Below are 18,749 nucleotides of genomic sequence, written 5' to 3'. Positions count from 1 at the left end.
TGAATTTGGTTTACGAGGTCGTTTGCCTCATTTCATATCACAGTTTTTAACGGGCAGACAGTTTCAAGTCCGAGTGGGGTCTACACTCTCTGATCATTACTAACAGGATCAGGGTGTTCCACAAGGCAGTATTTTGTCTGTGACTTTATTTAGTATTAAAATAAATAGTCTTTCAAAGGTTTTAACAGATTCAATCAATGGTTCTCTTTTCGTGGATGACTTTAATATTTCTTGTCGTGGCAAAAACATGCGAACCATTGAGAGACAGTTACAAATCTGTCTCAACAAAATTCATAAATGGTGCCTTGAGAACGGGTTTAAATTTTCTCAATCTAAAACAAACTGCATTCACTTCTGCCGAAAATACAAACCTCATAAAGACCCTGACTTATTTTTAAATGGTGCACCCATCAAAGTTGTCAAGGAAGCTAAGTTCTTTGGTCTCATCTTTGACTCACACTTAAGCTTTCTGCCACATATTAAATACCTAAAAACCAAATGCCTGAAGGCGCTCGATTTGTTGAAAGTCGTTTCAAAGTGGGGAGGAGACCAATCAACCCTCCTACATTTATACAGGTCACTCATCAGATCTAAACTGGATTACGGCTCCATTGTCTATGGTGGGGCCTGTAAAAGTAACCTCAAAATACTTGATTCTATCCATCACCAAGGTCTCAGACTTTGTCTTGGATCATTCCGAACTTCTCCTGTTGACAGTCTATACGTTGAAGCAGACGAACCTTCTCTTGGCCACCGTCGTATTAAATTATCTTTACAGTATCTCACTAAACTGTATTCAAATAAGTCCAATCCTGCATATAACTCTGTCTTCAATCCCCCGTATGGGGATTTGTACAATAAGATGTCTTCTCTTGTTCCGCCTCTTGGACTGAGAGTTAAACCTTTTCTTTCTGCTGCTGGCATTGAGCTGGATAACATAGCTCCTTCTCGCTTGTTTTCTTCTCCTCCTTGGCAACTGGTTAGACCACAAGTTGACCTTACATTAAGTAAATATAAAAAATCAGAAAAAATGACTTACAATACAAACAGGAATATAATCAATTAAAAAGTAAGTATAGTACATATAAATCCTTATTTACAGATGGGTCCAAGGATGGTGGCGCAGTTGCTTGTGCCACGGCCATTGGATCCAGAACAATATCGTCTAGATTATCAAATAGCAGTTCCATTTTTACAGCAGAAGCTCATGCCATATTAACAGCCCTAAACTATATTAAAAAAACACTCTAAATATAAACAATATATCATTTATTCAGACTCTCTTTCATGCCTCCAGGCTATTAAAAATGTATCTTCTCAACATCCACTTTTAGCTGACATTGTTGAATTGTATAATGAACTTGCTACTGGCCAATGTGACATCGTCTTTTGTTGGTTACCCAGCCATGTTGGAATCTCTGGTAACACAATGGCCGATCATGCTGCCAAGGTAGCACTCAACAAATCTGTGACACCGCTTGTCATACCATATTCTGATTATAAGGCTGTCATAAGATCATATATTCGTGATCTAATGCAAAAGAAGTGGGACACCCAAGTGGGTATCAATAAATTACATGGAATAAAGCCCTATATCGGTTATACCCACTTGGGTTGTCAGTCCAGATTTGAAGAGGTTGTAATACGACGATGTCTCATTGGCCATACGCGATATACTCACGAACACTTGCTAACAGGTGAAGATCCTCCGTTTTGTATCCCTTGTGATGAGAGAATCACTGTTAAGCATCTCCCGCTTGATTGTGTTGATTTTGCCATCACAAGGGATAAATATTTCAATGAGAAAACTGTAAAGGATCTTTTTTATAACGTTAATCATCATTTAATAATTGAATTTTTAAAGGAAATAGAATTGCTACATAAATTCTGAATATGTTTTGTACATAGATAATATATCTTTTATGCATGGTATTGTAAATTAGCAGCTGCGATCGTTAGTGGCTGTGCCCTCGAAGGAGGTTGAAGTAGCGTAAAATTATTGTCCTCCCAAGAGGGTACGTAAGTCCCAAAAAACTTTCAAAGTCGATTTTGCTGAACCATACTTTTTAGTCATAGTGTGTTTGTTGTTTTAAATTCTGGCTAAATCTTCCTATCATCGCCAGTGTCTGAAGCGCTGGTGTAAATCCAGCCAGGGTCCATGCAGGTAGCAAAGGTACTGTAAGTCCCCATTGACCCTGGCATGGTGATCTATCTTCAGCTGCTGGTGATGTGTATAGCCCGTGTTTTATCTTGTTTTGTCCTAATAGTTCTATCAGTTCTACCGTTCCACACTAGTTTTATCCGTGGCTGTGATACTCTAGTTGTTTTACTGTCCTCTGACGACAGTTTTTATAGTATGCACATTTCTCATTTCAATTTCCAATCTGTTCTCGTCACGATATGGCTGAAATATTGCCGATGTGACGTTAAATATGAACTCACTCTAAAATAACACTCCCGACAATCAACTTTCAACAATAAACATCTTCCTTGCATCTGTTGGGGTCCGAATCGCGACTAATTCAGACCAAAAAACATCACATTGCCTCTGCTCACGCCAAGAAATGAAATGGACAGATTCTATCAGTGTGGCAAATGTAAACGCTCAAATTGTGTTTCTATTGTCCCATACCTTGAAGTCGTGGAAGTATTTGATGAGGGTTTTTTTCTGATGTTCAGCCGCATTTTGGTTTTCCTAAACTTTGAGCGTGTAAAACGAAGTGAAAGTCATTTCAACTGCGCATTTAACCCACCGCCACTCACAATTATGAAGTTATGGAACATCAAGCAACTGATGGTTACACTGATTTGTGTTTTTTCGGTTGTCCAGATTTCTGGGCGGAAACACAAGCTGCAATATACCAATGTCTACCTGCAAAACGTCCTCTATGGCTGGATTCATCTGTGAGAAGATACCACTTTCAATGTACAGATATCTCAACATATTGAATACTAAGAATAGACATTGTCCCGTCAAAGCGGAATAATTACGGTGAACCAGTTGTAATATGGAATAGAGTTAGAGGCACTATATGGATCTTTATCAAAGCATATTGATTGCTCTATGTGTGCAGACAGTTGATGGTGCAGGTGGCATAGAAGCAACATGGAGGCTGGCGAATGAAGATGGAAGGATACCGAAGTTGAAGTAACTGTTAGAATTAGGAGGGGTTGAAAAGGATCGGAAAGGACTTCAAGCTCAGTAATTCAAAAGTCAGACAAGACAGACTGATGCACAATTAAGTTATTCACTGGTTTGTATAATCCAGAATCGATAGTTGTTGTAAATTTTGAATATTGTCGATACAAATATTACCAAAACAAATATTTTGGTATACTTTTTATTGTGTTTCAAGTTGATCATCGTTTTATAATATCTCTATTTATATTTTTCTTCCAGTTTTGACCCCGACTCCCCTTAACGTCACTCATTCAGGACGCTGCTATTCGGAGGAATGTTTATATTCTTCGCTTACAAGTTCGACCAATCGGCCATTCAAAGGATCTGTACCATACCGTCAATGGCAGGGGACCGACTGTAGGTTGATGGCATGAGAAAATACAATATACTACGCTGAAAAAGAGTAGAAGCAGTCCTTTGTCCTTGAGAACTTTCAGTGCACTCTAGTCGAAACTACGGTTAGAACATTGTATATTGACAATGCTTTAATGTAACCAGAAATGTCGCCTTCTGCAAAGAACAAGAACTTCCTATTTCGATTTTGTGAATGACACAAAGAGTGTATGCTTTCAATCTAAATAAGCATTTTCTTATACAGCACATATAAATAATTAATCAGTTGCCATTGGCCATGTCATTTTAAGAACATACATATATATCCATGCTACCCATGAAGGTCCGGGTTAAATTGTCTTCAGCACCCATGTTTATTCTAAGAGAATGGGGCCGGGTGGTCAGTTTTGCTGACGTCTTTGACATATGTCATTGTATCCCATTTGCGGAATATTGCTGAAAGCTGCATTAAACAAGACCCAAAAACCAAAAGGTTCTTGTGGCGGACTTTTCAACAATAACGAAACAATGCCATTGTTTAGTGTCTTGATGTTCTAGATGGTAATAAACTTGCCAGTCCAACCCTGTCATGAGTTCTTTATATGCTCAAAGAGCAAAGGTGTATGGCAGTGTCTTACCAAGAAATGGTTCTTTTGGTTACCCTGCCTAGAACTGGTAATTGATTGATATAGAAAGTAAGAGCTGGTTCGGCGTTTGTGTTGCGTATCCATGTGCAGCTTGAAGATGGTACACGTATCTAACATTACCAATACAGGAAAACACTACCCGTGAAGATCCGGGTTAGATTAGCCTTCAGCAACCATTTCTTTTAATAAAAAGTGACTAAAGTGATCAAATGTTGAGGCTCAATAAATTGATTTGCATATGCCATTGTAACGCATTTATGTGGGCAATGTGTTCAGATTTATCATTAACTCAAACACGTACGCATGAGGTCATCATGATGGCGAACAGTTGAAAAGTTCTGTGCCTCGTCTCTAAAGCCGGGCTTACACGGGTTGGCCCGTCGAATTCGACCGAGTCTGAGTGATAAATCGAATTCAACAAATGGTACAAATCGACCACTCGAATCGACGACAATTTTGTATCGAATGTGTAGAGCCTGTTCTAGTTGATCGGCAAGTTGGCTGCCAATCAAAATGTGTTTTGGTGTCACGTGATAAATGTTTACAAACAAGCGGGAAAGATGGTAGCGTCTGCTGCGAAGAAACCTGACTGATTTTACCAGGGTGGAAACGGAGCGTTATGTGGCTCAATATCTGAGTCATGATATACTCAGGAGTGTTACGTCTAAGGACTACTCCGGAAGAGAGAAGAGGAATTCTGCGACCAACCCGGCTATTCCAGGATAGTCACAGACAAGTGAGTACTATGAGTAAATGTGTAGAGTACACTAGCATCAGATTAAAAGTGTGTGAGGAAGCAAATTGATCGATATTGGCTCCAACCACCGAACATGTTGTACAATGTATGCACATCGGCAGACCGTGTGAGACGCACTTAAGTGTCTCAACAATCCTTCATATCTGTCATCCCTGATCCAGTATCTTCCATCCAGGACTCTTCGTTCTCAAGATCAGCATCTGCTGGTAGTTCACCCGGCTCACCTCTCTTTTTCCTACGGAAAGAAAAGTTTTCAACACGCTGCTCCACTTCTATGAAGCTCTTTGCCACTCCACACAAAACTTTCTAAAAACTGAATCTTTGTCAAGAAAGACACTTTTTTCTCTTAAGCCTTCCAGTGACTCTTCATTTTCCTTGTACCATATGTTCTCAGTGCCATGAGCATGCAATCGAGACCTAGAGTGCACACTGGCGATTTATACAAAACCCATAAATTCAATATCCCTATTGTTGTTAAGAGCAGAGATCTATTATATGGTCTCTGTTAAGAGCAACGTTACTAACATTAAACCACATTTCTCTTCAACTCTTCTTATCTTAAGACACATTTACTTGACTAAATCTTTTCTGGTTGGACGGGTCCAGTAACCAAGATAAGCCATGTGGGTTTGGAGTGTGTGTTTAAAATGCCATTGGAAACTTTGAAGAGAAGAGGGTTTTAGTTGCAACCACCAACGTGGATTCATTCAAAATGGGCGTACATTTGGAACTTATTTTCTCTCTGCTGGTCGTACTGGCAGGTAGGGTGTATGTTCCCTCCCCATAGCTGGAGCAACCATTGTAGTTTTACAGTCGATTTTCTGAATTTGTACTTGCGATTTGCTTGACTTTTCTTCATGAAATCTGGTGACCTGTTATTAGTCTCACTTTTGACAGATGCTTGAATTTTTGTAATTCTTGAGATCATTTATTATTTAAAGGAATCAATATGTACAAGTGAGTGACGGTGTCGGTCGTGATTAGCACCGCATTGAACAGAGAACATTTATATCGCTACATCGCAGCTCCTCCATGTAATGCAGATGTCGCATATAAAGTACATTTATGCAAACCAATGAGTAGGGGTGTAGTGGTGACAAACTAGAAGTCAAAACGACGACCATTCCACATGTCTAATGAGTGCAACATTACACAATCGACTGTGAAACCTTAGATGAGAGGGTACACAAATGCTTCTGTTACCGTGGAGATTTCATAGATGTCAACGTCTTCGTTGAAAGAATCACAGTGTTCCAAGCACATGCTTACTCCTTCATCACTTCTAAACCCAAAAGACTCCTACATCCTTTGGGAAATACAACAGCTGAATGCATAAGTAACCCACATTTGCCATCATCAAAGGTCTCGTAAAATGAAATGAACACGAAATTAGTTTGCTCTATTTTATTGGTTGGATATTAAACATGCAATGTGTATTGGTAGTACATTGGACATGCCATATTTATTTGTAGTTGAGTGAAAATGTTTCATTAACAAGACCTAAACTATATCTGTTTTGCACTGTGTGTACTTTGTGTATAAACCTATGTAACTCTGTAACACTGTATCACAGCACTGCTTACACCTGCAGTGTACATCAAACCAGAATTCTTAAAATGACATTTTGCAAAGTGATCTAACCACTGTAGATTGTCTTCATGCACCCTCATTCCTTAACCCAGTTTTTTTTTACTTAAGGCTGCACTGTACAACAGCACCTAGTTTACAGTTTTAGACATTTCTACTTACCGACTCTTTATGAAAGTTTTTTTTTTAAACTAAAGACTATAAAGATAGATACAGATCATGCATGATATATAGGTGAGGATTGTTTGTTATGCTGTCAGTAATAAAGAATATGTTTAAATCCACAAACCGTAAATACTCATTACTACTGATATGTGTTTCATTATAATGAACACTCAACTTTGTACTAACTTTTAGGGCATAATGAATTCAGGAAAGATACTGAAATAAGCATGAGTACAATATCATCTAATCAAGAAAGTACTGTTAAGCTGAATGAAGACGTCATGGATTCAATTAACGCTATCTAACACCTGATTTTGCCAAACGATAGGCGAGTGTACATGCCAGTTACTCCCATGGAGTCCAGACCCCTCCGTGTAGTTTAGGGTCAGACTTGGGATCAGCGTCAGGGAAGACAGGGGTCACTGCTGTTTTCTGGTAGTTGGCTAATCTGTTCAGCAGATCCTTGACAACGTCTGGGTTTGCCGCTGATACATCATGGCGCTCACTTGGATCATCTGGTATGTTGAACAGCAAGAGGTTCTTCGAGGCGTCAACAGGTTCTTTACCAAGGAGCGGAGGCCCGAAGGTAGTTTCTGATGATGTAAGGAACTGCTTGTGGGAGGGCATCATAAATAAAATCATAATTAAACAAAATTAATTTCATAAAAATTCCCCAAATATGGAATCTCTCATGGCAAGCGCGGTTTGTTGAAAACCAAGTCTAACCCGAATCTTCACGGGGTTTTCAATATGACTTTTACCACTTGTCGTGACCTGAAGAGGAAGCTGAATCAATGTATAGACAGGTGATCAACAATAGTCAGCAAAGAGTGTCTACAGACCTGGATTTCCAGTGATAAGCTTCCATTTCCCGACCCTTATTGCTGCTCTGATCCGTGTATCAAAGGTGTTGTTATAAAGCGTTTGCCCTCGAGGTTTGGCCAGGGGGTCAATATTGTGCAAGATCTCCGTCCTTGGACTGGCACTATTTTCACTGAAAGAATGGCAAACTGATACGCTTTGCGTTGGAAGCTCGTACGAACTTGTTAAGATTAATGATTTGCCATGACAAAAGGTATAAGAAATACCATCAGAACCAGCAATATATAACAAAGACAAGTCTAATATATTCAATATTATGTAGTGAGTGAGTGGGTGAGTGAGTGAGTTAAAAGTTAACGTCATATCGGCAATATTTCAGCCATATCGTGACAGGAACGTAACATTAAAGTGGAATATATGAGTATTATAAAAACCTGTCGACGAAGGACAGTAAAACAACTAGAACATCACAGAAAAGAATGTAAAACTAGTAGCTATGCCTAAAATAATTTATCTATAGAGAACAATACAATATAAAACTGGGCTATAGATTGCTAACAACAGAAGGTAGATCACCATACTAGGGACCATGGGGACTTACATTACTTTTGCTACCTACATGGACCCCAGCTGGATTTACATCATCCCCTCAGCCGTCAGCAATTTGGGAAATCTAGCCATACACATAAAAACACACTTATACTACGATTAAGAACCTCGGAACTTAAAATTTACTTTGAATGTTTGTGGACTTACCTACCCTCTCAGGAGGACAATAATTTTACAATACTTCAACCCCCTTTGAGGGAACAGCCACCAACAATTCAAGTTACTAATTCAAACTACTAATCATTAAAATACACCTATTTACACAACATAATATTCAAAATTCCACCAAAATATCAATTTCTTTTAAAAAACCAATAATTCAAAGTGAATTAACGCTGATAAAAAAATTGTTCATTGATTTAACTGTAAAATACTTATCCCTTGTGGAGAATTCAACACAGTCAAGCAGAATATGCTTGACCGTGATTCTTTCATCACAAGGGATACAAAACGGAGGATACTCACCTTTTAACAGGTGCACATGAGTATATCTAGTATGGCCAATACGGCATCGTCTTAAATAACCTCTTCAAATCTGGACTGACAGCCCAAGTAGGTGCAACCAATATACGGTTTTATTTCATGTAATTTATTTGTAACTACTTGGGTGTCCCACTTCTTCTGAATCAGATCACGGATGTAAGTGTTCTAATGCTAACTATATAATCAGATTATGGAATACGAAGTGGTGTCACAGATTTGTTGAGTACTGCCTTGGCAGCAAGATCGGCCATTGCGTTACCGGAAATGCCTACGTGGCTGGGTAACCAACAAAAGACGATGTCGTATTGGCCAGTGGCAAGATTATTATACAATTCAATAATTTCAATTAAAAATGGATGTTTACAAGAGATATTTTTAATAGCCTGAAGGCAAGAAAGAGAGTCGGAATAGATTATATATTGTTCACGTTTAGGGTGTCTTTGAATATATTTAAGAGCTGTTAATATGGCGTTAGCTTCTGCTGTAAAAATAGAACTGTTATATGGTAATCTAGACGATATTGTTCTACATTTATGTTTCAGTTCATTATATTCTTGTTTATACTGTAATTCATTCGTTTCTGATTTTCTAAATGTCGTTAATGTTAGGTCAACTCGTAGCCTAACCAACTACCAAGGAGGAGAAGAAAGAAGACGGGACGGGACTATGTTTTCCAGCTCAATGCTGGCAGCAGAAATAAGCGGTTTTATTCTTATAGCAAGAGGCGGAACAAGAGAAGATTTCTTATTGTATAAATCCTCATACAGAGGATTGAAAACACAGTTATATGGAGGGTTTGATTCATTTGAATATAGTTTTGTTACATACTGTAAAGCTAATTTTATACGGCGCTGCTCAAGAGGTGGTTCATCAGCTTCGACATACAGGCTGTCTACAGGTGATGTTCGAAGGGAACCAAGACAAAGTCTGAGACCTTGATGATGGACTGAATCTAATAGTTTTAAGTTGCTTTTGCAGGCTCCACCATAGACGATGGAGCCATAATCAAGTTTAGAACGTATGAGAGATCGATACAGATGGAGAAGGGTAGCCCGACCCCCTCCCCATTTAGAATTTGAAACCACTTTCAACAAATGAAGTGCTTTCAGGCATTTAGTTTTAAGTGACTTAATATGCGGTAAAAACGTTAAGTGTGAGTCAAAAATGAGACCCAAGAACTTAGCTTCCTTCACAACTTTAATTGGTGTGCCATCTACAGACAGTTCAGGGTCTTTATGTGGTTTAAATTTACGACAAAAATGTATACAGTTAGTTTTCGATTTAGAAAATTAAAATCCGTTTTCCAGACACCATTTATTAATCTTGTTTAAACACAACTGTAGTTGCCGTTCTATGGTATGGATATTTTTACCACGACAAGAAATATTAAAATCATCCACAAATAACGATCCATCAATTGAATCCTTTAAAACTTTTGATAAACTGTTGATCTTTATACTAAAAAGTGTGACTGACAAAATACTGCCTTGTGGAACACCCTGATCCTGATTATAATGATCAGACAGGGTAGAACCCATGCGGACTTGAAATTGTCTGTAATTTACAAATTTGCCTATAAACTCAGGCAAACGACCTCGCAAACCCAAATCATGTAAATCTCTCAGAATACCATACTTCCAGGTTGTGTCATATGCCTTCTCGAGATCCAAAAAGATAGACACAGCATGTTGTTTATTAATCAGCGCGTTTTTCACAAATGATTCTAAACGGACTAAGTGATCGACAGTACTTCTGTTTTTCCGGAAACCACCTTGTATATCTGTGATAAGATTTTCATTTCCAAGTACCAAACAAGTCGATTATTTACCACGCGTTTTATGGTCTTGCTAACACAGCTAGTTAATGAAATCGGACGATAATTGGATGGATCCGTATGATCACGTCCAGGTTTAGGTATTGGTACAACTATAGCATCAAGCCATGAAGATGGAAATTTCCCGGAAGTCCAAATATCATCAAAAATTGATAAGAGCGTCTCTAAACAGGATTCAGGTAAGTGCTTCAGGAGTTGATAATGTATGTTATGAGCTCCAGTAGCAGTGCCATGAGCTTGATCAAGAGCAGTAATGAGTTCATGAATAGAAAATGTTTATTATGATCTTCCCCATTATCAGAATTGAAATTAATAGTTTTCTTTTCTTGTTGTTTTTGATATTGCTGAAATTTAGGTATATAATTAGAAGAGGAAGAATGTTTAGCGAGAGTTTCGCCCAGTTTTTTAGCAATACTCGATCAGATTTTTGTCTGTAATCTAATTTTTGACAAGGATTTTTCACAACAGGATATGCTGTTTGTGATTCAGTGTGGCAAGCTGATGTTGCATGGTGTTTATCAACAGTAGAATCTGATGTAATTAAATTGTGTTTGTCAGCTTTAACCCAGGTGATACCTGTCTGACATGCAAGTGACATTACAGATTTAGTATTGGGGCGAGCAACAACTCCAGAATATAGTACATCTGATGATTAAGGGGAGGCTATATTAACTAAATGTTTTACCTCATGATATATGACATTCTTTTGGATTTTGATTTTGACAATTTCATATTCACGTTTCGAGACATAACATGAATTTGACGAAGACATATGATCTCCAAGTCAATTAACACATTTTGGAGAAGACAAACAGTCAGAACCTTCATGATCATCTTTGCCACATCTATAGCATGTTGCACGATTCCTGTAGGATTGGGCACCATGACCAACGAAGTGGGTTTTGAATATACTGTTCCACCTCAGTGTTACAAAATCCAGCTTATATGTACTTTGGGTGTTGGGGTTGTGAAAAAGAAATTAAATATGTGTTTGTATTAAGAAATTCTCCATTTGTCTTAAACGTAAATCGTTTAACATGACTCCTTGGTTTTGCAGTTCAATAGCGATTTCTTTTTCACTCATGCGGACAAGCCAGCAGTCTCTGCCCCTCAAGATGCCTTTGCTACTGTTCAGTATTTGCAAGCTGTTTTGTGGCTATGAGGGTACCTGATTGTTTTGCTGTTTTACACTCTATGAGGAGAAACCCTGATCTAATTTTTCTAACAGCTTGGACATCACCAACAAGTCCATAAATTGCTTTTGATCAGGTAAACGGATTTAGTTTTAGTGGTTCACCATCAGTCGAAGATACAACCAAAAATCTACATCATGTATCTGGATATCTGTTTGTGATATTTTCCTCATCAGAGGACAAACACTCATCTAGTGCTCGTTTATGTTTTTTTGGGTTGATCCATGGTTAATAATAGAAAGTTCACCATCCTAGCTCCCCACCCTCCACCAAGTATCACATGGACAATGCTATACACCAGTGGGTCTCCAGAAGATTAATAGAAAATTAATCGATCTACCAGATTGGCCCATGAGCCACCGACTTCTGTGCATAAGACTCTAGGCAAAGTTCATAACATCACTTTTCAAATCTAGAAGTGTTATGTGAGTGAAAAGCCATGACAAAAATTGAAACAATGCAAAATCAAATGAAAATCAAAATGCTCACAAGACAGATGTGAATTAGAATTTCTTAACTTTGAAGAAACACTATCACTAAGGTCATCACACTTCAAATTGCCAACACCATCATCAATGTTGTCAACATGTGTACCATCGTCTTTAGTACAATCAGTAACTGGGGAGAGTGTGGCAATACAACTGACATGTTTGGTTTCTAACCTGTCATGATATATCTTAATCACGTCAATGTGTCCTCCGCCGTGATATTGCTGGAATATTGCTAAAAGTGGCGTAAAACTAACCTCACTCACTCACTCACTTAATCATGTTTACATGACAAACCCTCTTTTGTTTATGATGGCATGAGGACAACATATGGACCTTGACAAGGGATGGGAAGTAAAACTAACACTTTCTCACCACAAATTTCTCACTTTTGACTTTCTGTCATAGTTTTGTTTGATTTTTGCTTGTGAAACTTTCAAGTATTGTCGGGCCAACTCACTTGCTTTTGAAAGTCTTTCACTAAATGTAGACACATACTCTTAAAGATTGATCTCAGGATTGTGATTGAGACATTGTTCTTTTAAATGTTTCTGTGGTCCCTACACACTGCGACCAAATACAAGCTCAAAGGGGCTAAACCCTAAACTTTCCTGAACTGACTCCCTGACAGCTAACAACAACAAATGTACACCCTCTTCCCTATTTTTCTCTGTCTCAAAACAATAAGTCTTGATCATACTCAGAGTTTGATGAAACCTCTCTAAAGCTCTGGATGATAAGCACTAGGCTTAACTTGCTAAACATTTTGGACAAAAAGGTAGGCCCGGATCAGGATGAACAACATCTGGCAAACCAACTAAGGTGAAAACGTTGATCAAAGCCTTGACAGTCACAGGAGCAACACTCCTACAATGTGGAATCGCTTCAGGAAATCAGTAATAACTCTATGGAAGTGTTTCTCAAAAGCCGGTAAAGGTTTTACGGAAGCGGAAGGAAATTTTTCATTTGGTTTTCCAACAATTTGGTATGTATGACAAACTGGGTCAAAATAATCAGTTTTGTTTACATCCAGATAACTGTCATGGCATTTTTCTGTACCAATGAAAGTACGTGTCTTTGAAATAATTTTGGTCCCACAATTTGATGATACATTCAGAGGCCTATGTTTCCTCATCAGTACACCTTTCTTGCTACCTCCTCAACAGCCTTACAAGCCAACCTCTGCACATCCTCAAACTGCACACTAATATGCTGTTCTCTGGAAAGAATGTGAGCACCACTTGATAAACTATCGGACTTATCAAGAAGAGTTACTACTCTTAGAAGGTAAGTCGTACGTATCCCCCTTACTAAAAGAATGATGCATGAAAGTACATGACAAATCATAAATGGAATCATTCAGCAACAAAAGTCTTGGAAGAAATACCTTTCAACGGAGAATTTAGCTCACCGCAAACTGAATACATTAAGTGTGAACAAAGTTTACTACTTTAGTTTCAAAAACATGTTCTCCACCTACTAAATTTACTTTGATAATTTACTAACCCTATCCCTGAATAGTGAGTGAGTCTGGCTTTATGCCACTTTTAGCAATATTCCAGCAATATCACAGCAGTGGACACCAGAAATGGATTTCGCATATTGTGCCCATGTGGAGAATAGAACCTGGGTCTTCTGTGTGACAAGTGGACGCTTTAACCACGAGACTACTCCACTGCCGAACCCTGAGTAGTGAACATTATACCAAGAGTGTATACATAATTTATTCAGAAATCCAAAACTACCAAAAGGCACCAGTGCACCACTACACCAATCTAATAGGCACATCTGGTGAAACAATATTGAACGGTTTTAGAGTTCTGCTATGGAAAAGAAATAGTGTGCATCTACGCATGGACGGAGTCCGTTTTAAAACCGCGCAAAAGGCGTTGCGGGGGATAATTAGACATTTACTAAACCATGCATTCACAATCATGGCTCATGCCAGAGAAATCTTCAGTTCATTCCGACCCAACATGGAAAAGAATATTTGTGCATCAAAGCTAGAATAAGCCCGACAAGGTACCCGTACAAGTCACAGACAAGAAAAGCCTACACGGTAAGCTTACAAGGCGTAGACAAGGTAGGGCCTCAAGGTTTAGTCTCCAAGATCAACCTACGAAGCACAGAGAAGGTAAGTCTGCAAGGCATTGAGAAGGTAACCTTACAGTGGAAGCTTACAGGGCACTTATTATTCAAGCTTCAGGAGACTGACAATCTTAACATAAATGTCACTGATAAGTCTCAAGCCTTATGCCTCAAGTTTCTCAATTGTACTTATTTCATATCTCTTTCTATTTTTTTTTATTTCCTTCTCCATCTCAAACATTTTCATTTTCATTTCTTTTTCGTCCTTTTCAATTCTATTTTGTTTCATTTCCAACTGGTCTGAACATTCCTCATGAACAATTTCCAAAACATCTTGTTCGGAAATCCCACATCAATTTTCAAAATCTGAAATTTTCTCATTGCAGGTTTGGCATCAAGTTTGAGATGTGAAGAAATTTTCAATAAATCTAATTAGCGCAGCTGACTGACTGTCTCAAGGTGAGGGGACTTAAGAAACTTCTCAAGTTCAAACACCATTTAGCCGTTTCCACAATGAACTTGTTGCAAAAGGTTTTAAAAAAATGAAATAAATTTCACAATGAGTCTCAAACGTCAAATGAATTCTATCCCGGACGAACACCAATTCTGTTACGGTTAAAAAACGTTACTTTCAGGAACAGGCGTGTCTATTTTGAATGTAGATCAAGCTTGACGAAGAGGCAGAAAGATGCTGGCAGGTCGAATGACGACACAGCTCCTGTATTAATCTGAGTGTAAGTCCGTCTGTGTGTCGTAAACACAACAACCAACCTTCTATATATATAGTCACTAGGCACCCATGAAGAGCCACCTCCTCGTGGTGGGTGCTGGGTAACGCTAAGTGCTCTTCTCCAGTGTGGACCCGTGACAGAATGTGTCCACAGCACCCTATTGCTTGTCGTAATTGGGCAACCTGTTTGCCGTGGGTGGCGTCCCGTGTCGATGGAGGACGGGAAACTGATGGTTGAGGGCATTTGGGCTTTTAACTGCTTTCCATTTGCCCAACACACCACTTTGGCCCTTACTTCACCTAGACGGGTGGTTGAATGGGCCCGATTCAACCAAAAGGCTGGTCATGCCAAGCCCTCTGCATGGACTGTCTATCTGCCATTGCACAAATTTGATTTGGAATTGTTTTAAATTTCGGCCTTGGCAATACTGGTGATTTGTTACTTGTTTGATTCTATCGATTGAGTATTGGCCACGTTTCCTCGTTATTGTCGACTCCTGACAAGACACCATTGAAGTTGAACCCTTTCGCAGTGTCGAAGGGTATTCAAGGTATTGCTGGGGATGTTAAGAACATTAGACGCTTACGTTCGGGTGCGCTACTAATTGAGTGTGGCAAGAAACAACAAGCAACCAATCTGATGAGCACACGGTCTCTGATCACAAGACCGTGAACACTAGTAAAGGTATCGTCAGAGATCGTGATCGGTTGTTAGCTGACATGTCCGAACTTGATATAGCATGCGAAATGAAACATCAAGGTGTGCTGTATGTGAAGCGCTTTTCAATCTAAAAAAACAATGAAATATTCCAAACGAATACCTATCTGTTTTCTTTTTCATCGCCAAATGTTCCCAAATCAGTGAAGGCAGGTTACTGCGATATCCAAGTTGAAACCTACGTTCCCAATCCGCTCAGGTGTTTTGAATGCCAGAAATATGGACACGGTGTATCTACCTGAACATTGTCTGTTGTGTGTGTGCACCGTGGTGAGAAGAGACACACAACAGAAGATTGTGACAGTGATTTTAAAAAATGCACCAACTGCTCAGGCGACCATTCATCTTCATCGAAACAGTTTCCGATCTGGAGAGAGCAAATGGAAATAAACAGAATATAGCATACCCAAAACATCTCTTTTTCTGAAGGAAAAAAACTGGTGAAGAGATCTGACCTTACAGAAAGTTACGCTACAGTAGCAAACGCATCATCTGTGCGCAGCTTTAAAAATCATCTACAAGCTGCCAAACTATCTTGACTTGGGTCAACAGCGACACTCCACAACTTCTATACCCAGCTATGTCATCACAGACTGAGGAATCACTTCCTGGAACATCAAAGTCTTCTTCTGACCATCAATCATCTTTGCAGTCACGCACTGAGTCTCAATCGACACCTGATAGACAACAAACTCCTAAAGGTAAATCTAAGCCTAAGCCTGATGTTTCAAAACAACAAAGTGGAAGAGCTCCTAAAGGGTCACAAAATAAAATTCAAGTGCTCAATAAATATGGGTCAATAAATATGGACGTATCTTAAAAAGTCCATGCTAGGCCACATTGCTTGTCGCCCTCCAAATGAGTGCGGGGTAGATCCCCAATAAATCCCCCCAAAAGATAGTTTATTCCAATAATATTGTACAGTCGAACTGCAGAGGATTGAGGACTAATTTACATGAATTACAGCTACTAGTCCAAGACTTTGCACCTTCAGCGATTTGTGTCCAAGAGACGTATTTAAAACAAACAGATACATTTTACCTTCGTCATTTTAATGCATATCATTCTTTTTCACCTCCGGGTGATAGAGCCACTGGCGGGTCCGTCCTAGTCAGACAAAACGTTATTCAAAGCCCTGTTTCACTTAATACTAATATGCAGGCTGTTGCTGTGAGAATTATTTTACATGTAGCGTTTACGCTATGCTCACTCTATATTTCGTGAAGGTCCCGGGGTAGAATAGGCCTTCAGCAACCCATGCTTGCCATAAAAGGCGACTCAGCTTGTCGTAAGAGGCGACTAACGGGATCGGGTGGTCAGGCTCGCTGACTTGGTTGACACATGTCATCGATTCCCAATTGCGCAGATCAATGCTCGTGTTGTTGATCACTGAATTGTCTGGTCCAGACTCGCTTCTTTACAGACCGCCGCCATATAGCTGGAATATTGCTGAGTGCGGCGTAAAACTAAACTCACTCACTCACTCTAATTATATACCTAAATTTCAGCAATATCAAAAACAAGAAAAGAAAACTATTAATTTCAATTCTGATAATGGGGAAGATTATGATGAAACGTTTTCTATTCATGAACTCCATACTGCTCTTGATCAACCTCATGACACTGCTACAGGAGCTGATAACATACATTATCAGCTCCTGAAAAATTTACCAGAATGCTGTCTGGAAACTCTCCTAAATATTTTTGATGATATTTGGACATCGGGTAACTTTCCTCCTTCATGACGCCATAGTAGTACCAATACCTAAACCTGGACGTGATCATACGGATCCATCCAATTATCGTCCGATTTCATTAACTAGCTGTGTTTGCAAGACCATGGAACGCATGATAAATAATCGACTTGTTTGGTACTTGGAAACTAATAATCTGATAACAGATATACAATGTGGTTCCCGTAAAAACAGAAGTACTGTTGATCACCTCGTGCGACTGGAATCATTTGTTAAAAACGCACTAATTAACAACCAACACCCTGTGTCTGTCTTTTGTGATCGTGAAAAAAGCATATGACACTACTTGGAAACATGGCATTTTAAGAGGTTTACATGACTTCGGGTTGCAAGATCATTATAATCAGGATCAGGGTGTTCCACAAGGCAGTATTTTGTCTGTCACTCTTTTTAGCATCACGATCAACAGTTTGTCTAAAGTTTTAAACGATTCAATTGATGGATCGTTATTTGTGGATGATTTTAATATTTCTTGTCGTGGTACAAATATGCGTACCATTCAACGGCAATTGCAGTTGTGTTTAAATAAGATAAATAAATGGTGTCTTGAAAACGGCTTTAAACTTTCTAAATCCAAAACTAACTGCATACATTTTTGTCGTAAATACAAACCACATAAAGACACTGAACTATCTCAACATGGCACGCCGATTAAAGTTGTGATGGAAGCCAAGTTCTTGGGTCTAATCTTTGATTCAAATTTAATTCTTTTTTACCACACATTAAATCACGTAAAACTAAATGCCTGAAAGCACTTGATTTATTGAAAGTGGTGTCAAATTCTAAATGGGGAGGGAATCAAGCTACCCTTCTCCATCTGTATCGATCATTCGTACGTTCTGAACTTGATTATGGCTCCATCGTCTATGGTGGAGCCTGCAAAAGCAACTTAAAACTACTTGATCCTGTGCACCACCAAGGCCTAAGACTTTGTCTCGGTTCTTTTAGAACCTCTCCTATCGACAGTCTGTACGTCGAGGCTGATTAGCCTTCTCTCAACTTACGCCATATAAAACTATCTTTACAATACATTACAAAATTAGCTTCTAATGAGTCTAATCCCGCATTTAATTGTGTCTTTAACCCTCTCTATGTTCACCCATTCCACCCTTGTTCCGCCTCTTGGGCTCAGAATTAAGCCATTTCTTGCTGCTTCTAGCATTGAGCTGGAAAATATAGCTCCTTCCCGTCTTCTTTCTTCTCCTCCTTGGCAGTTGGTTAGGCCACAAGTTGACCTAACAACTACATTTAAAAAATCAGAAACGAATGAATTACAGTATAAACAAGAACATAATCAATTGAAACATAAATATGGCAATTATAAATCCTTATTTACAGATGGGTCCAAGGACGGTGGCGC

At 38.9% G+C, this 18,749-nt stretch overlaps 1 protein-coding gene across 1 annotated transcript in view; it reads right to left on the bottom strand.

Annotated features, from left to right (window-relative positions):
* Positions 1-6,307: 6,307 nt before the first annotated feature.
* The window catches only part of LOC137266448 (arylsulfatase J-like), a 32,473-nt gene continuing 20,031 nt past the window's right edge, over positions 6,308-18,749 (bottom strand). The window contains exons 7-8 of the mRNA XM_067801948.1: positions 7,513-7,664; positions 6,308-7,263 (exon numbers count right to left, since the gene is read on the bottom strand). Of these exons, the coding sequence (XP_067658049.1) occupies positions 7,016-7,263; positions 7,513-7,664 (400 nt within the window). The 3' untranslated portion in view covers positions 6,308-7,015. The remainder of the gene's footprint in view (positions 7,264-7,512; positions 7,665-18,749) is intronic.

The sequence above is a fragment of the Haliotis asinina genome, chromosome 15 (genome assembly GCF_037392515.1).
Source record: "Haliotis asinina isolate JCU_RB_2024 chromosome 15, JCU_Hal_asi_v2, whole genome shotgun sequence".
NCBI classification, from domain to species: domain Eukaryota; kingdom Metazoa; phylum Mollusca; class Gastropoda; order Lepetellida; family Haliotidae; genus Haliotis; species Haliotis asinina.
Note: the sequence above shows the minus strand (reverse complement) of the source record. Positions and strands in the feature narration are given on the sequence as shown.